This window comes from Sceloporus occidentalis, unplaced genomic scaffold (assembly GCF_023333645.1).
Source record: "Sceloporus occidentalis isolate IW3139 unplaced genomic scaffold, rSceOcc1.0.p SCAF_2, whole genome shotgun sequence".
NCBI lineage: Eukaryota > Metazoa > Chordata > Lepidosauria > Squamata > Phrynosomatidae > Sceloporus > Sceloporus occidentalis.
In genome coordinates this window covers 18,396,280-18,416,845 of record NW_028316982.1, presented here as the reverse complement: position 1 = coordinate 18,416,845, position 20,566 = coordinate 18,396,280, and the positions used below count along the sequence as shown (strand labels likewise).

The window sequence follows — 20,566 nt, the reverse complement described above, 5'->3', positions numbered from 1 at the left end:
CTCCTCCTCCTCCGCGACCCTGGCCCTGGCCGCACGCCGGCCTAAAATGGGAGCTGGCCCCTTAAGGGGGCAGATCCTCAGAAGAGGAGGAGGAGGAAGAGGAGGCAGAGCGGAGGAGGACTCTGGGCCACAGGGAGGGCAAAGGGCTCTGCCTTTTTGTCTTTGGCGTGAATTACAAAGCTTCCTCTTTGTAATTCGCAGGAGAAGGGGAGGTGAGTGGCCATTTCAGGACTCCCTTAGTTTTCATTTCTTTTTTCAGGGCAGGCCTGTTTAAGAGAGTCAGTGTGGTGTAGTGGTTTGAATGTATTTTTATTATTATTATTATTATTGGTTAATTTTTATTATTTAAAATATCCAAGTCTCCCTTATTTTTATTTTATTTTTTGATATTTTTAGTCTTAATAATAGCCAAGATTCCCTTGTTTTTTATTTTATTTTTTTAACAATGTTTTAACAATGATAGTGATGATGATGATGAGGATGGTGATATTGATATCAATCAGCTTCTGGGGCATGCGCATGCTCTTTCTGAAGGCGAGACAGTGTCACCTTCCAAAGTGTGTTTTTGGTGTATTTTTTGTGCTTTCCCTTGACCAAGTAGACACTTCTGAGAAGTACAGTTGGGATAAGAAACCTGAAACGGCAAATCCACTTCTTGTGAAACCACCTTGACACGTTCAATATGCATAGCCATGTTAAACCATGCTAAGTGTTAAACCCAAGGGGTTTGGTTATGGAATAAGCCTCTGAACTATGCAAGAGGACATGTTAAGTAAAGCCATGTGAAATGCCCAAATGTGCTGTTGTGTGTGTTTTGGAATGGAGGGGGGTGGTTTGGCCAGAAAGGGAAGTACATTTCTGCCATCTGTCTAGGAATAATGCCCAAATGTCCTCCATTTTGATCATGTCTAAGAAACATGCATTTATATTAACATTTTTCAAAAATCATCAAAAATTTTCACGTGTCCTCCATTTTTAAAAAATGTGTCCTACGTTTGAAAATGTTGTCTTACATTTGTCCCGGTTTGGAGGTCCTGACTTATGGCAACCGTACCTCCATGCCAGAGGCATCACATACCCAATCTTGGCATCCCGTACCAGATCCATACATCTCTGGCACTTTTTGAAAGAATGGGAGTTTCCTGTTCCTTGCAAAGTACAGGAGAGGTACAGATAGGGTATGGGATGCCAAGTTTGGGGTGCGTGATGCCTCCAGACTGGGTACAGAGTTATGCAATAAAACCCATTTTTCAAAAATTTCAATCCACACTGAGGATGGGAGGAAAGGCAGTGCAATAATCTCCTAAGTCTTCTTTCTCTATTGGCTAAAGTGAAATGTATGCTCTATGTCTCTTTCCTACTACTCCCATTCACTCTTTTTCATTCCTGACCTTGGTGTGTGAATTAATAACCGTTGTAAAACATTACTTATGATTAGTTGTGAATCTAAGTGAAACTTATATTATCCTATTCATGATTCTATTTCTTCAAATAGCAGTAAAAATTTCTACAGTTAGGCATACTCATTAAATTTTGTCTCGTCATAATTCTCTGTGGCTGTAAATGCTGCAGTTGAATGTCTATACACTTTAACATACTGCCATTGTTACTAAGCCCATCATATTTATATTATTTTCCCACCTGCCCACTTGAAGTTCCTTGATTTCTTGAACTGTAAGTGTAAGAAAGGTAAAAGTCTGCAAAATATCTAAGAACAATCCAGTGTTGCTTTGTTGATGAACAAAATGGAGAAGGAACCAAAAATCCTGGTGGGAAACTCTGGCTGTCAGCTTCCCTTTTGCATTACTATTTGCTGGCAGTAATGAATGGCCCTGTTAGCTGACTCCCCGCATCTTTATGAACATAATCATAGGTAACAGAAAGGACAGAAAAGGAAGGTGTTTCATCTCTTGGTAAGTACCACAGACCGATCTTTATTTGTTTGTTAGATTGGTTTATTAAATTTATACCCCTTCCTATGGCACTCAAGGTGGCTAACAGTGATAAAATTAGATATAAACCAAATATTATGAGAACATTAAAAACAGATTTGAAATACTGCAATAGAGAGAAACAACATTGCCCATCTCCTTCCATCAATAATGGTGTTGCTGTGCCAAAGGCCTGACTGAATATTTGAAGAAGAGGGGATCTTTGTTTGCCAGAAGAAGAGCAACAGGGAACAGAGAGAGTTCCACATTCCCTGAGAAAACTTTCTCCTTCATCCCCAGCAAACTGCCTCTGCTAGTGTGGTGACCAAGCAAAGGGCCTTCCCCTTGGAAACTGCAAGACCCAGGCAAGTTCATATTGGAGCATACATACCTTGGTGAATGGTGCCAAGTTGTACAGGGCTTTTCGTATCATAACAAGCCCTTTGAACTAAGCCCCCAGAAGCAGCCTGTTAACCAGTGAAGCTATTGTACTAGAGGCCTCACCACTATCTCTTTTAAGCACAGTGGAACCACAGATAGTTGCAAAACGCACCCACCAATGCATTTACCTATCCACCCTGTGGCTTATTTTGTATGCTAGATAAGGCAAGGGGTCAGTCAAACCTTTGGTGGGCCTCACTTCTCCAACAATCTGGGGTTCCATAAATAGTAAAGTATCCATTTTAACTAGATTAGCAGAGGCCAGCATTACACGTGAGAAAGCTGATTTTTCTTTTAGGTGGTAAATTCATACTCACCAACATTTCACAAATGAAAAATGGGACACGTGTCACCAAGCAATATCAGAGTGGGATTAAGATGGCAAAAATTACTAATGAGGAAGAATACTAAAGCTGGACAGGCTGCAGCAGATTGATTTTGTCTGAGCCTACTGTGAAGGATAAGATTCTGCCCCTCCTCGCCTCTTTCTCTCCCTGCTGTGTTAACTGAGAACAAGCTGCTTAGGGACTCATACCTCAGTTTGCAGAAACTAAGTAAATTGAGGAGAATGGGGAAAGTGAGAGGTGAGTGGAGAAACTGGGACATTTTAAAAAGAACTGGAAAAGTGGGAGGATGGGATTAATCAGGACTATCCCTGCCAAATCAGAACAGTTGAGGGATATGTAAGTTCAAGGATCCTCCAACCAGATGACCATGCTAACTGGAAGATCCTAGTAGTTGTAGTCTAAATGTAACTCTTTCAAGCTATGTCTAGATCTCTATCAGTTATGAAATTCAAATCAGAACTGCCTGAATGATTTTATCTACAACATGTTGAACAAACTGGTCACAGTTGATTATTGTATGGTTTACATTTGATAGGGGCCAGAATTTAATAGGCCTTTGACCAACTGACATAATTCCACTGGATTACTCTGTGCAGATACAATACAGTACTGTTAGAGAAGAATAGTTTCTTCACCATCATCAACACCCACTTTAGATAGGCCTTCAGATGGAGTCAAGCTTGTATTCAGCTGGATTCCTTCTGTTTTCCACCAGTATTGCACAGCAGCAATTGCTTCATCTAGTTGGAGCACTTCATAGAATCACAGAGTTGGAAAAGACCACAAGGGCCACCGAGTCCAACTTCCTGACATGAAGTAATACAGAATCAAAGCACCCTGACAGATGGCTATCCAGCCTCTCCAAAAAGGAGATTCACCACACTCCAAGGGAATGTGTTCCACTGTTGAACAGCTCTTACAGTCAAGAAGTTCTTCCTAATGTTCAGCTGGAATCACTTTCCCTCTAGTTTAAATCCATCGCTCTAGATCCTACCTATTCTCTGGAGCAGCAGAAAACAAGCTTGCTCCATCCTCAATGTGACATCCCTTCAAATACATAAACAGGGCTTCTCTTCTCCAGGCTAAACATACCCAGTTCCCTAAGTCTCTCCCCGTACGGCATGCTTTCCAGACCCTTCACTATTTTGGTCACCCTCCTCTGGACATGTTCCAACTTCTCAACATCCTTTTTGAATTGTGGTGCCCAGAAATGAACACAATATTCCAGGTGAGGCCTAACCAAAGCAGAAGAGAGTATCACTATTACTTTCCTTGATCTAGCCATTATACCTTTATTGATGCAGCCTAGAATCACATTGGCTTTTTTAGCTGCTGCATCACCCTATTGACTTGTGTTCAACTTGTGGTCTATTAGATCTCCTAGATCCCTTTCACAAATACTGTTGTCATGCCAGATGCCTTCCCTCTCCTCTTTTCTGCATCACCTTTTCCATCCTATCTGGACCCTGCTATAAATTTCTTACCAATCTTCTATTGATTTTAATTGTTATTTTATGCTATTGTTTTAATGTCTTTCTGGTTTAATCTCTTTTTAGTATTACTATGTTTTTATACTGGAAGGGAGGGATAGTAGTTTTTAGAATTTTTAACTGTACCTCGTTTTATTGTTGTACTCCGCTTGGATTCCAAGTGATTAAGCGGAATATAAATTATTATTATTATTATCCTATATCTATGCATTTCATTTTTTCTGCCTAAGTACAGTACCCTACATTTCTCCCTGTTTAAGTTCATTCTGTTAGTTTTGGCCCAGCTTTCTAATCTATTCAGGTCATTTTGAATTCTGATCCTGTCATCTTAAGGATTAATAATAATAATTAATAATAATAATTTTTATTTTTACCCCGCCTTTCCATGGAGATGATCAAGGCGGCTTACAAAGGTTAAAAACATTACAATACAAGATAAAACAATTACAATATAGGGTTAAAAGCATTACTACAAGGAATGGGAACAGGAATCAATAAAATACACATGTCAAGGGCAAGAAAAGGGAAAAATCAGTTTACGATAGTCCGGGGTCAAAAGGAAAAAGACAAGGGGCAGAGAAAAAACAATTAACTAAGGTGGGAAGGCCAACCGAAATAAATGCGTTTTTAAATTTTTCTTAAAAGAAGCTAATGAAGCGGCGGAGCGGAGCTCTACAGGGAGCTTATTCCAAAGAGAAGGGGCAGCGATGGCAAAAGCCCTCTGTGAGGTCTTCACAAAATGTGACCTAGGGACCTCCAACAAATTCGTCCCGGATGTTCGAAGAGTGCGGGGTGGATTATATGGGGAGAGGCGATCCTCCAAGTACCCTGGGCCCAAGCCATTTAGGGCTTTATAGGTCAAAAACAACACCTTGTATTGAGCTCGGAAGCGAATAGGCAGCCAGTGAAGATCTTTTAAAATAGGTGTTATATGGTCCGACCTGGAACTACCAGCGACCAGTCTAGCTGTCATATTCTGCACCATTTGCAGCTTCCAGGTTTGGTACAAGGGTTGCCCCATGTAGAGCGCATTGCAGAAAACCAATCGAGAGGTTACCAAAGCATGTACAACAGTTTCAAGGTCCCTATGGTCCAGGTAGGGACGCAACTGGCGTATCAGCCGAAGCTGATAACAAGCACTCTTGACCATCGCATCCACCTGAGATGTCAGCTGGAGCGACGAGTCAAGGAGTACACCCAAGCTGCGCACCGAGTCCTTCAAGGGGAGCGTGACCCCGTTCAGGACCGGATGACAGATCTCACCACCCGGAGCTGGGGAACCTATCACCAGTACTTCCATTTTCCCTGGATTCACACTGAGTTTGTTTTCCCTCATCCAGCCCATTACCGACGCCAAGCAGGCATCTAGAGGAGAGATGCCATCCTTAGTTACTGCATCAGTCAGAGACACAGAGAAGACTATTTGTGTGTCATCAGCGTACTGATAACACCGCGCCCCGTGTCTCCGGATGATCTCTCCCAGCGGTTTCATGTAAATGTTAAATAGCATAGGGGACAGAATCGCTCCCTGAGGGACACCAGATGTAAGGGCCCTCTTATCGGAGCGACAGTCCCCCAGCTCCACCATCTGGAATCTGCCCGAGAGGTAGGACCGGAACCACCGCAAAGCAGTGCCCCCGATACCCGACCCCCTCAGGCGCTCCAGAAGGATACCATGGTCGATCGTATCGAAAGCCGCTGAGATGTCCAGAAGCACTAACAGGGACACACTTCCCCTGTCCATGCCCAGACGGAGGTCATCAACTAAGGCGACCATGGCAGTCTCAACTCCATAGCCCGTCCGGAAGCCGGTTTGAAATGGGTCCAGAAAATCGGTGTCCTCCAAGATCGACTGAAGCTGGAAAGTGACTGCTCTCTCGATTACCTACTCCTCCTAATTTGGTGTCATCAGCAAATTTGGTAAGCATGCCCTCTATACTTTCATCCATGTCATTGATAAAGATGTTGAATAGCCCAGGACAGAGCCCTGTGGGATCCCACTAGTCACTTCTCCCCAGGATGAAGAGAAGCCATTGCTGAGCACCCTTTGGGTTTGGCCAGTCAACCACTTACAAATGCACTTAATAGCTGCATTGTCTAGACCACATTTTATTATCTTGTTTGCAAGAATATCAAGAGGGAATCTTGTCAACGGCCTTACTGAAATCAAGATATGCTATATCCACAGCATTCCCTTCATCTGCCAAGCTGGTAATGTCATTTGTCCCATTCCAGAGATCAATCAAGACTTTAACAGCCAGTGAATGTGATGAGAAATTCCTAAGAGCCAACCAATACCCATCCAGATCCACCAGCCACCTAGGGCAGGCTATTTTAATCAATCTCCCTGCTCTTGCAGAGGCTCTGGGTCCAAGTGAGTCTAGTAATACATCCATGATGACTGAATGATAGAAAGTTCCTCCATACATTCCTCACTATCTCATCCAATACACAAAACTATATCCCAGGTATCTCTTCCAGAATGTGTGGAGCCAGTTATCAATTGACACAGGCATATAGTTGTTTTCAAGGTCATGAAGTCACTACCATCAGGATGGTGTCAGGTGTGGATTCTTTTTTTCCTCAACAACTCCCCTGTGACTACAGAGGCTGTTGGGCAGTGTGCCAGGCAAGAGCCACCTCCCTCCCCATTGGCCATGTTGGTTAGGACTGATGGGACTTGTAAGGCCCAGAAAACATGATGAACCACAGTTGCCTCTGTTGCTGTAATCAAAGAGATTCCAAGCTTTGCCCTGGGGACCCACCTTCAAAACTGGAGAGTTTGGGGGTGGAACCTCTGGTTAGTGTCATGGAATCACAAAAGATCCTTGCAATGCTGCCTTTCTCAATCTCCATGTCCCATCTGACATTGCACAGCTGACGGTAACCCTGCTTTATCCAACCAAATCTTTGTGATGCAAGCCAGATCATCCCATTCATCCAGCAACGTCCAGTTTCCTCATTCATTGGCAGGGCATTTTGCTTTCACCAATATGCTCATCACTTTACTCTTTTTTTCTCATTTTCTTATATATCTCTCTGCATTTTAAAATTGCAGCCATTTTGAATCATGAAAAGCAATAGCGTGCCATTCTTGGAACCCAAACAGCTTTTCCATTTTGTTATGGCTTTAGGTGACAATTATGTCCCATCAGCACTGTCAGGTCACTGTGACACTGGACTCTGTCCAGGCACAGGATTCTCCTTCCTTTGTCACCAACAGTCTTTTCCTCCTAGGTGGCTTGATTCCAAAGAGCCGGTAAGCAGCCTTTCGATACTTCTTCGACATGATATTGTACAAGATTGGGTTGATGGCAGCACTCAGGTAGAAGAGGACAAACGATACCAGGTTGCAGTACTGGCTGATGACAGCTATTTCCAAGGATCCAGCATCAAAGGATTTGGAAAACAGGTAACGCCCTATGTGGAAAGGCAACCAGCAGAGTATGAAAGCAAAAACCACCACAGCTAGAAAGAAAGAGACACAGAGAGGTTAGATCTTAATGACAGGAGAATTAAGGACATTGTGATATTTGCTCATCTTTCTTCCTCAATATTGCTGGAGGATGTAAAGACCTGGTATAAAGTGTTGTCCAGGGTAGATCTGGTATTGTGGCTTGCCCAGCCTAGGATGAGCACTGTGGACTAAAGCTGCATTTACATTGCAGAGTTAATGTGCTTTGATACCACTTTAATTGCTATAGCACAGTGCTATGAAATTCTAGGATTTATAGTATGTGAGATATTTAGCCTTCTCTGTTAGAGAGCTCTGGTGTCAGAACAAACTACAAATCCCAGGACTCCATAGGATGATCCATGGCAGTTAAAGCAATGTAAAACTGCATTAATTCTGTAATGTAGCAGCAGCCTCACTCAGAGATGCACAGTATTCTGCTTTTTAGTTCCCGGTCCACATTTTGCTGCTGAACATTTTGTGTGATCTTGTGCACGAGTGGTAAACTGGCAAGTCCCAAGTTCAAATCTTGCATTGTGCATCTTTTAAAGAAAAAAATTACGAATAGCATGAGATACTTTGCTATGTGGAGTAGGGGACATGCTACTGCCTAAACCTCCCAGCCAATGTAGCCAGCAGATTCTGGGAGTTGTATTTCAAAAAAGCAATTTGTCTTCTGTCCATTACATTCTTTCCACTGACCCTTCCCTGATATTCTATGGGTGGCAAAGGCTAGAAACGGGGAATGTGGGAGCATGAAAGCCATACATCAAGAGTGAGACTCATGTGGACTTCCAGATGTTGTTGCATTATAAGTTGCAGCATATCTAGCCATCATAGCTAATGGTGAGAGATGCAGTTCAAGCACAACTGGAAGGTTGTACAAGTTCAATCCCTGCCACAGATCCATAGGGGTATGAGCCTCCTCATAATTCCAATATTCTTGTTGTTGTGCCTTCAAGTCATTTCCAACTTATGGCACCCTTAAGATGACACTATCATGGAGTTTTCCTGGCAAGATTTGTTCAGAGGCAGTTTGCCTTTGCCTTCCGCTGAGGCTGAGAGAGTGTGATTTGGCCAATGTCACCCATTGGGTTTCCCTAGCTGAGCAGGGATTTGAACCCTGGTCTCCATGCTCAAACCAGTACACCATGCTCTGTTCACTACACCATGTCAATGCTCTCCTCTCCCCAAAATTTAAGGAGCCCTAGTGGCGCAGTGGTTAACTGCCAGTACTGCAGCCACAACATTGTGAGTTCGATACCAGAGGACTCCAGATTGACTCAGCCTTCCTTCCTTTTGTAGTTCAGTAAGATGAGTATCCAGTTTGTTGGGGCCAATTGGCTTACATACTGTAAACTGCTTAAAGAGTGCTGAGTTCACTATGAAACTGAATAGAAATGTGAAGTGCTAAAATCATGCCATGCAGGCGTGTAACTATTGGGGGCGAGAGTGGCAAAATGAAGGCATTGCCTTCCTAATAAGATTTCTCTTCCCTCCCCCCCCCCCCCGACACACATCTGTGAACTTTTCCTTAATTCCCCAAATTTCCCCAGTCATTAGAAATACAGGTTAGGCATCCAAACAAAAGAGACCAGCAAAGATACTGGGGAATGCAAACACAGCAAGATAGTGCCATGCATGAATGCTTTTCAGTGTTGCACTTTCTACAATGCTAAAAACTTGGGGACTGGTGGAAAATTCCACTGGTGACAGAATTCTTATTTGGGAGGGGGAATATGGCCCTCATTTTGTCCCTTCCCTCGTAACTACACCCCAGTGCCAGGCCTTATACTGGTTTAAATAGAAGGGAACTTTTTTTAAAAATATGCTAGCAAAAAGAAACATCTCCTGTTGAGGTTTTTGTGAGGAAGAAGGGCTCTGGATGCAGTAGTAGCTTTTCTGAAGATCTATCCCATAGTGTTTCCACTCCCACCTCCTCCATCAAAAAATGGCTCTTCCAGAAAAGCAGCCCTTATCAATCACCGAGCAAAAGTTTTGGAGACATTTAAATGTGCATCTGTCACTGCAATACTCATGCTTCTCCCAACCACATTTGCCTGGGGAGGGTATTTCATCACCGAAAAGCTCCCTTCTCATTGCAGGAGGGCAGCCTGGAGAAGGACCTCCTGATCATTAAGTCTTTGGGAAAGGCAATAAATACTGTACACACTTTGTTTGGAGGGTCATAATACAAACAGAAAACCATTGAAAAATAGGCAAGTCACATTCTCTCAGCCTCAGAAGAGGGCAATGGCAAACCCCTCTGAATACACTTGTCAACAAACCCCTATGGTAGGATCACCTTAGGGTTGCCATAAGTCAAAAATTACTTGGAGTCACACAAAAACAACAATATATCGTATATACTCGACTATAAGTCAACCTCATGTATAAGTCAAGGTCAACTTATGGGGCCAAAATTATGGATTTTGGTATGACCCATGGATAAGTCAAGGGTCAGACTTCGGGAGGAAGCCCAGCTAGGGACAGGCTGCAGGATGATCAGCCACCCTTCCTAGCTTCTCCCCTGCTTGGCTGTCCCTTGCAGAGGCAGCTCAGCTGGGGAGAGGCTCAGGTCAATTACCGTATTGACCCATGAATAAGTTGACTCAGGTTTTTGGGGTCAATGTTCTGACCTAAATTTCTCAAGTTATGCACGGGTGTATACGGTATATTTTTTTTAAAATCTCTCTCCCCACTCTCACTCTCATTTTTTTTTCTTTCTTTGGCTCTGAAGATAAAAAAAGGATTCGCTGCTTCTGAATATTAGCCAAACAATTCCACAACAATCTTCTTGGGAAATTATTTTAATATATTTGCCTCTTTAGTGCACATTTTCTACACTACATTCAATCATGAGAAACCCAAAACTTCTCAGCAAGGGAAAGAACTGCAGACCAAGCATTTTGAAGTTGGGTCTGTTCCTCAATATATCAATAAGAACAGCAGAGAGCCAAAAGGGTAGACAGATGATAAAGGACAGACTGACCATCAGACAAGTCACATTCTAAATGTAAGCTTTCTGTCTGGAATATTATTCTGGTGGCCATGCTAATAAGAGGAGTCTTGAAAAAGTGCACTCCTGAGCATTCATCCTAATTGTTTTCTGTGTATTTACCAGAAATACCCCACTCCTTTCCATTCTGCCTTCATTACAACTTTGAATACATCTGGGCAAGAGAATAAATGAAATCTAGGTATAATAAATAATAATACTCAGAAAATAGGATGGAACAAGGGAACAGCTGACATTTGCTCAGGGCCTCCAACAATTCCTTAATGTCCCAGGACCTTCTGTTCCATCTACAGAAGCTAGTTACCCACTGCCTGAAGTGGCCATCTCACTCAACATCATGTCACCTATGGGCTGTATGTGGCCTCCAAATCCATCTGCATGGCTTTCAGACTCTTCTTAACCTAATCTCCCTCTTAATTTCCAACAGAGAATTGTGCCTTCATAAACCACCAGACACTCAAAGAGTAAAGATATACAATTAAGCACTAACGTTAAAATTCTGCAAGCCATTGTATTCCCATCCTCATGTACAGATGCAAGAGCTGGACAGGGAAGAAAGTGAATAAGAAGAAAAACAACTCATTTGAGATGTGGTGCTGGAGAAGAGTGCTGAAGATACTGTATATGGCCAAAAAGACAAACAGATGAAGTCTGAATTCTTCCTGGAAGCCAAAATAATCAAACTGAGGCTGTTTGGACACATCATGATAAGGTACAACTCACTAGAAAAGTCAATAATGCAAGGAAAGGGGGAGGGAAGTAGAAAGGGAGGAAGACCCCATGCTAGATGGATAAAGGAGTCACAGGTCTGAATCTACAGGATCTGAGTGGAGCAGTGGAGGACGGGGGGGTCTTGGAGATGTCTCATCCACAAGGTCACCATGAGTTGGAGCTGACTCACAGGCAACTGACAACAACAACAACAACAGTATATAGACAGTTGTAGTAGTACCTTTGAGACTAACTGAAAGAAAGAAGTTGGCAGCATGAGCTTTCATAGACTTAAGTCTACTTGCTCAGGTTCACCACGCTGGGCTTCCTGCATATTCATCTAAGGAAGTAGAAAGAAGTTGGCAGCATGAGCTTTCGTAGGCTTAAGTCTACTTTGAATTCTATGCTTTTATGTAGACTTAAGTATACGAAAGCTCATGCTGCCAACTTCATTCTTTCAGTTAGTCTCAAAGGTGCTACTACACATCTCTCTACATACTGATTCTACAGAGTAACATGGCTATATCTTTAAATTCAGCAACAACAACAAACCACCAGAGGGCTTGATTCTTCTGTAAAGCAAACTCCTACTCTTTTTCTCTCCCTATCCTCTCCCAACAATGCTCTCTTGAAGGGTTCTTTCCACAAAGTATCCTAACATTCCAGCCCCCAACTGTATGAATATGTTCAATAACCTGAGGTTTTAATATCACTCTGCGTGCATCTACACTGTAGAAACAATGCAGTTTGACAGCACTTTAACTGCCATGGTTCCATCCTACAGAATTCTGGAATTTGTAGTTAGGTGAAGCATTAGCACTCTTTGGCATAAGACTTTGGAAAACTACAATTCCAAAGATTCCATAGGCTGGACCTACAGCACTTAATGTGGTGTCAAATTGCATTATTTGTACACAGTATAGATGCATTCTTTGTCATTGCATCTGAAGAAGTGGATTGATATTCACAAAAGCTCATGGTAAACCAAAAATCAGTCTTAAAAGGGCTGCAAGATTCTCTTTTTTCCCTCTCTCCCAGAGATGTCTCTACCTTTGAAAAGATGGTAGACCTCAGTGTGAACATAGGTGTGTGCACAGATGTGTGTCCATGCATCCACATACAGAGATTATAGGGAAACACCAATGTGAAGCTGCTGCATTGCTTTGCATTGCATTGGGCTTAGAAATAGCAACTAGCCCACCGTCACCCAAAAGGTTGAATGCAGATTTGAAACTGGGTGTCCCCAGTTCTAGTTCAGTCCTACTCTCTACTGGTTCCCCAGGTATCTGTTCCTTTTTATCTGTACACCATCAATGTTTCTATGGCTGTTTATCCTGTGTGGCTGCCAGACTGCTTGATGGAGTGGAAATATGGCACACCTCAGCTGAAATTCTGCTAGAATCCACTGTGAAAGAGGTGAGCCATAATGGAAAAAAATAAAAGAAAATATGAATAAGGAAAACAAGTCATATGCTCAGAAAGTAAACATAAGTATGATAAAAATGCCATAGCAATATCAGAATAGGATTAGAAAAGGACACATCAGTGACAAAATGTGTAAAAAGATTTTTATGCTAGAAGTTACAAGGGATGCATAAAGAGAAGGGAGAAAATAATACTCCTAATCTGTTCCTTTACATAGAATCCTGGGATTTGTAGTTTGGTGAGTGGAATAATAGTGCTATAATTGTGGAGTATAATTGTGTACATCTAGATAAGATTCTCAAGTGTAAAGATATACAATGGAGCACTGAAGTTAGAATTGTCCAAAGCCAGTGAATTGCTCAACACCATGTACAGAGGTGAGAGCTGTACAGCGAAGACAGTAAGAAAATCAACTCATTTGAGATCTGATGCTGGAGAAGAGTACTGAGTATACCATGGACAGCAAAAAAGACAAACAAATGGATCCTAACACAGATCAACTCTCTCTCTCCTTGGAAGCCAAGATGATGAAACTCAGGCTGTCGTACTTTGGCCACAACATGAGAAGGGCTGACTTTGTTAACAGTTGCCAAAAGCTTGCATGAATAAAATGGTAGAAGAATAACAGAGAGGGGAACAACTTAGCATCCTTTGGAAGGAATATCCACAATCTAGGAACAGCTCTCTGAGAAGGCCTTTTCTGTGCCCTTAATAAAAGCACCTATGAGGGTAATGGGTCCAAGAAGATGGTATCCTGCAAAGATCTTACATTCAAGACAGGCTCACTTAAGGAAACACTATATTTCAGATGAGCTGTCCCCAAATTCCATAGAGCCTCATTGTTCACTCCTTTGAACAGTACCCAAAAGTTAATCAGCAGCTATTTTGTCTTATCTGCTCCTTGGTCGTGTGTAACCCAATCTTTCACTATGGGAAAAACCTTTTCCTGAAGCTGTTATTTTTTGGGACTAGCATGGAAACATTGGCATGAATGGGGCTTTTTTTACACTAAAGCAGGGTTGAGGAACCTGTCTTGCTTATGAGGGGCATTCTGTGAATCATTCTTGAATATAAAGACTTTTGAAAGCCCTTTCTTTCTTTCTTTCTTTCTTTCTTTCTTTCTTTCTTTTTTTCCAAGCCTTTCCACCGGGACAGAATTCAAAGTGGCTTACAATGGAGATTATCAAACAAGGAAAAGGACGTCCCTGTCCCATCCTTTCCCTGTTCTTGTCCCACCCTTCCCATGCGATCACGGGAAGGACTTCCACATGATCTTTCACTGATCTGGAATTGTCCTGTCTGGTAAGTGCAAATGACAGTAATTGCACAAAAGGCTTTCATATGATGTCGTGCTGATCCTGACATTGTCCTGTGAGTGAAGTGGAATTGTCCCCTCATTTCCAATCACTTTGTATTCACAGGGGAAAAAACCCATTAATACAATTCCACGTCACTGAAAGGACAATGACCAGATCAGCGTGACATGTATGAATTTCTTTTGCATGATTGTGATCACTGATAGGATAAGGACAGGAGAGCAATCTGCTCCCATCCCATCCTTCACTTTAAGCCCATGAAACTATGTATATGTTAAAACATTTAGGTTGTGTGTATGATATTGTAATTTAAAAGTATAATTTCAATTTTGCTAGTTATGTCACAACTATTGCCATTACATCCAGAGACATATGGGAATTGTGATTTGTGAGTAACATTCGTGCAAAAAACATCACTAAGGATTCTGTTGTGTGTGGTATGGGAGGAGGTCAATGGAGGGCATTGAATGATACCATGAGTTACTGCACTGGATGACACCAACCCTAGTGATGCCACTGGAGTACACCCTTGGTGGTCCAGTTTTTTCAGACTATTTCCATTTTACCAGATCATTGTAGGGGTCTCAGTCCTCCAGCCTGATCTTAGAAAGGATTTGAGCCCCACTGCTCCCTTCTCATTGTGGGGTCCATCCTGTTTGGCCTCCTCTTTTTGTCACCCCCTTTTCCCCCTTCTCTTTCTATCACCCCCCCCCCCGTCTTCTTTCTACCAGTCTGTTCTGTATCTGTTGCTGCAACACCAGTTTCTCTGTGCGCCCATAAAGAAACATCTATTTCCAAGGAGTGACTTCTCAACTCCCAGGACCCAGAGTGGAAGCAAAAAGTTAAATTTCTCCCCTGTATGTCTGCTCAGCCTTCTCCCAGCTGATCTTAAAAAAAACCTATACATAAAGCTAGAGAATTGTGACCCATCCTTTCACACTGTGCATACTCTCCTAAATTAATATGCAGACAATTCTGTGTGTACTTATCTGATGACTCCCATTCCTGATCAAATCCATTCTGTTTAGTTAAATAAAAAGAAAAATAAATAGCACTCTAGACAGTGCTTTAGATTTCATAAAATGGATGCTTTGGTAATAGAATACAATGAGTGTGTCTACTCAGAAGTCAATATCATTCCATAACTGGATTGGCACCCTTTACTTAAATTCAAATTAATAGATGGTGCATGGATTGCTTTATAAAAACTGATTATTAAAAATGTAATTTAATATTTTAGTTATTAAAAACATTTTTGCTTGCTAATGTTAGTCCTGTTTCTTCCACCAGCAGCTCAAGAAATATGTAAGGCATGGACCATAATGATCATGCTTTTTAAAACTACATACCTACAATACATACCTAGGAGGAAGTCTCAATGATCTCAGTGGGGTTTACATCTCAGTAGAGATATTTAAAGTTCCTCCACTTAAAGACCCACTAACCACATGCTGAACTAGGGATCACCCAGTGTGGTACAAATGTGTCCTCAGCATAGACCACATCTGTTGATGACATTTTGATAAGTTTACATGTTTGGAATGTTTTTTGTTTCTATCTAAAATGGCAGACTATTTGGGGTCCATTTTATATGAGGCGAGAGGATTTCCCCCCTCTACACAAATGGTCCATTTGCACAGCCATAAAATATACTCATAAATGATACAAAGGGGTATAAATAGCTTCTGGATTGGTTACCCATTATCACAAACTGTTGCTCAGATTCAGAGTTCTGTGTATTTTATTTATATTGCAAAAATCAATATGTTGCCCTTCAGTGACACTTTGTGAGCAGTTGTGCATGCTGTCCTTTTCAACATCTGTTATGAACATACACAGCTAGCTAGAATCACATCTAGCTAGCCCAGTACTGGGATCTGTAGCCCTGGTCCATTTTTTTACTCAAAAGAGCATACATGTGGGCAAACAAAAAGGATATATAAATGCAGACCTACTGCTCCTCCATTTCCATATATCCAGCAGCCCTCACCTTGCAGGGCATGTGGAGCAGCTAGTGCATCAATAGTAAACCACTGGATAAGTGCATGCAGTTTTCATTCATAACAGCATCCCTGTCAGTGTTCTATGAATCAAAGCTCAATGTGGAATGGATTTTAGTTCCATGATTAGAATCAAGGGAGGCAAACTAAGATTGAGCAAATTACTTCTGCCTCTGTTACACTTCAGAAGCTGGAAGGCAAATTATCATAGTGGAGAGACAGCTCTGCTCATGTAGGTAGCAAAGCAGTAGTACATTATGAAGTAAGGTGCTCATCCTGGTAGCGCCCTTATTCACGTTCCCAAAGAGAGTCTATAAATGCTGTGCTAATCCATAACAACATACCAGTTCGACCAGTTCTCATCTGTATCAGGAATTGGGCTTTTTGTAAAGCTAACTGGCCTATTCAAGACCAATCCATCTCCAAACACAACATGGATATGCCACAATACTATATTGTGGCCAGGAGAATCCCTTGAGCCAAAGTGAGGATTGCATCTCAGCTCAGAAGGAACAGAAGTATCTAAAGGGTGGAACAGATTATTCTATCCTGTGTTCCTTTGAATCCAAAAATCATGGTCCTCCATCCCTAGGAGCCCTGGCTCCACTAGAACACTGGGTAGGATCCCAGCATGATTCAGAACCACCAAAATTCAGATTTCTAAACTGCATGGAGAACTGATATTAGCCAAGAAGACTCTGCTGCTAATAATTCACCTTTGAACACCTGGAAGGCAGTGAAAAAGCTAGCCATAAAGATGCAACAGCCTTGCAGCTAGCATTCTACTTTCTTTCTGCTTTCCCTTTCTGTAATCATCCAGAGATATTTCAAGACCCAAAGAGGGCTTTGCAGGCAAAGATACACTCCAGTCAGCATTAAGCACACTTGCAAATTTTACTGATTGCAGTTGACAACTTTTTCAGCTTAGTCCTATGCATATTTACTGGGGATTAAGTACCCATATTGTCCAATAGTGCTCATCTTTCAAGGAAGAAAACAGTGCATCAGAGTCCAGAACTTTGGCTGGATCATGCCCAATGTATTGTTGCAAGTGAGACACAAGCTGCTACTGTTAGAGAAAGAATATTCTCAAACCCACCGTATTTTTTCAAAGGGTCTGAGTGAACATGTCTGTACAGGATCAGCCCAAAATATTTTGCTGCTTGAGGCAATGGACAAATTAGTGGGCCCCCTATTACATGTACAGAAGGTGACCAGCTGAACACTGCCTTTTGTCTGGCCAATAGTAAGCCAGCATCTTCCACTGTACTTGGAGGGAGGGACAGCAGGCTAGTGGAAGGGATGCAAGACAGATCACATGGCAGACTCAGCTCTGTCCTCCAAGTTCTCATTGCTTCTCCTTGCTTCCTAACATCTTCTACTGGAGGCAGCTGCCTCAAACTGTCTTATGGTAGAACCTGCCCTGGACACAAAACTGCTTAGCAATGCACAAAGTTACAAAAAAGACTTACTTGAAAATACAAGTTAAAGTGAGTTGCTAATTTCTTGGAGTAAAAGGACTTCCAGGAGCTAGAACTTGCTTGGTGGTCATATGACCCTTCTTACCTTTGAGAAGTTCCAATTTAACCCAATGAATACCAGTTACTGGAGATTTTCTGGGCTTCCCTGAAGATTCTTGTTAACTTGTTTGACCCTTGACCTGGCCCAGTAGGGACTTGTTACCTTTATGACTTGATTTGTTGGCTACTATGGGAAGGAGGAACCTGGACCAGAAGCTAGTCCAGCTTTCATCTGATCCAAATAGGGACATTCCTTTTTTGACTAAAACTCTGAGAACCCCCTAGCCAACATGCTCAATGGTGGCTTTGGGGAAATGATCGTGTGCAGCTTGAGGGGTTGGAATGCCTCCCAATTATTTCCTCAGGTCCGCCATATAAGTCTGCCCTTTATTAATGGTGTAATAATAGCAAGGTATGTAGAGAGATCTTGTCCCTTTGTGACTAAATGAAAGAAAGAAGTTGGCAACATGAGCTTTCATAGACTTAAGTCTGCTTCCTCAGATGTCCACCAAATGCATTTGAATAAGTAGACTTACATTTATGAAAGCTCATGCTGCCAACTTCTTTCTTTCAGTTAGTCTCAAAGGTGCTATAAGATCTCGCTACATACTGATTCTACAGACTAACACAGCTATATCTTTGAATTGGAAGGTATTAAGTTACAGGGGATTTTTCATCTAGAATAAGTATTTTGTGTAACTCCAAATCTTTCATAGTTTTACATCAAAGGAGTTGGTCCAATAGACAACATGTCTCTTGTTTTTGTTTTGTTTTTCCACATCCTGGGTGCACAGAGACAAGTAGAAATACAGTAGAGTCTCGATTATCCAACCTTCGATTATCCAACATTCTGGATTATCCAACTTCGCTGCTCAGTGATTTCTTTACATTTTCAGAGGACTGAACTGTTTATACAGCACATATAGTACATCACAATGTTCATCAGTGATTTCTTTACATTTTTAGAGGACTGTTTATACATTACAATGTTATTCCTATAACATTACTGCAACGTTACTTTTACTGTTACTGCAATAAAACTTCAATACGCAATTCATAGTGATTTCAGGGCTTTTCTTGGACCCTCCGGATTATCCAACATTTTCGGCTATCCAACTATCAGCCCACCCGTTTATGTCGGATAATCGAGACTCTACTGTATAATGGAAAACATTCAAGACATCCTTACCTAACATCTTGACAGTTTGCTTGTTGTACTTGTCCCTGATGGAAGTCTTTGGTCCAATATCCTTTTTCTTCCTCCTCCAGAGTTTCCTTACAATGAGGCTGTAAAGCACAGTCAAGCAAAAGACAGGTAGGAAAAAGAAGATGCTGGATGTCCACACCATAATGGTCAGGAGCCCTGACTGGATTGCATACTCTGTGGTCCGACACTCATTTGTGTCCAGGGGATTGGTCCCATTCTCATGTTCAACCCCAACCAAGACAAAGATAGGGCCAGCACTGACAAAAGACACAGCCCAGAGCACTAGAATTACCAGCTTGACTTTGCCCTTGGTGATCACCACCTTGGCCCAGAGTGGAAAGCAGACAGCAAAATACCTCTCCACACTCAGGGCAGTGATGTTGAGGATAGTGGCATAGGTACAACTTTCACTGACAAACTGGAAGAGCTTGCAGAGAAGATCCCCAAAGTTCCAGGGCCGGTACTGCCAGAGGCGGAAGAGATCCAGAGGCATACAGAGAAAAATCAGCAGGTCCGAGAAAGCCATGCTGGAAAGGTACAGGTTGGTAGTTGTCCTCATATCCCGGAACTTGGAAACCACCAGCATGGTCATCATGTTGCCTAAGATCCCAATAAGAAAGAGGAGGACGCAGGTGATGGTGATACCAGTGAGCAGAGGTGCGGGAAATAGGTGCAGCGGGTACTCAGGCCATGTGCCATTGTCATAATCCATGACCAGCTGGATGGTGCTCTTGTTGTTGTGCATCCCAAGAACTTTGAGGACTCTCTGATTGGCTTCTGGTGATCTGGAGGGACTGTGTCAGCTGTTTATCATGGCTGGGAAGGACAAGGTGGCATCAACAGTAGGAGCAAAAAGTGTTGTTGGACATCCAGCAGGTGCTGCATGAAAACAAAACAACAAGAATCCAAACCCAGTGAACAAATCAGGAGGGGGAAAAGAAGAGGAGTAGACAGCTGACGCTGAGCTAAAACTGCTTCCTGGACTCTGAGTGGCTTTCATGGAAACTGCATGTGCAGTTAATGAACTAAGTCACCTGGAACATCAAGGAGACCATGGCGACCCCCCTGTTTCTGCATCTGTGGTTGGTAATACAGGTTAGAATTAATGATAGGCCAGTTCACATGTGCATTTCATCACTGGAGCCTACTTGGTGATGCCGGCCAGCTCCCTTGAAATAAATTGCCAGAGGTATGATGCGGTGGGGCATTCACATCCCCATCCATCTACAAGCGATGAAGTGCATGTGGGAAGCAGGCTGTGGAATCAAACACTCGGGAAGAACCCAACCTCTTCCTCCAAGGCAAGACCTCCCATCCAACTGCATCCCATCCAGCCAAGCAACCCAAAGATCAGTTTATTACAGGAGGCGAAGAAAGCTTTTTGTGATAACTGTCACAAAGATAGCTCAAGCATGCAAGCCATGTGCTGCAGTGGACAAGGTTAGTGGATCCACATTGGGTTTTATTCCCAGATAGGTACAGCCGCTAAACACTACAGAATGAGGACTGATACCACTCCCAGTAATTCCCACTCTGTGCTTACCTGGAAATTCAAGACCCACTGTGACGCTCTGTGGTAATGTATTGCAGTCTTCCCCAATCTAGGTCCTTCCAAGTGACTGCAATTCCCATCATCCCAGCCAGCACAGCTGGTGATGAGATGGGTTCCAGGTCAACACATCTAGAAAGACCAGAGTTCAGAGCC

At 42.4% G+C, this 20,566-nt stretch overlaps 1 protein-coding gene across 1 annotated transcript; it reads right to left on the bottom strand.

The window, feature by feature from the left end:
- Positions 1-7,369: 7,369 nt before the first annotated feature.
- Positions 7,370-19,606, bottom strand: LOC149318005 (growth hormone secretagogue receptor type 1-like). The gene is made up of 2 exons (XM_089507666.1): positions 18,844-19,606; positions 7,370-7,677 (listed from the first exon to the last, which is right to left on the bottom strand). The coding sequence occupies exons 1-2, from the start codon at positions 19,604-19,606 to the stop codon at positions 7,370-7,372; spliced, it is 1,071 nt and encodes a 356-aa protein (XP_089363792.1).
- Positions 19,607-20,566: the final 960 nt, after the last annotated feature.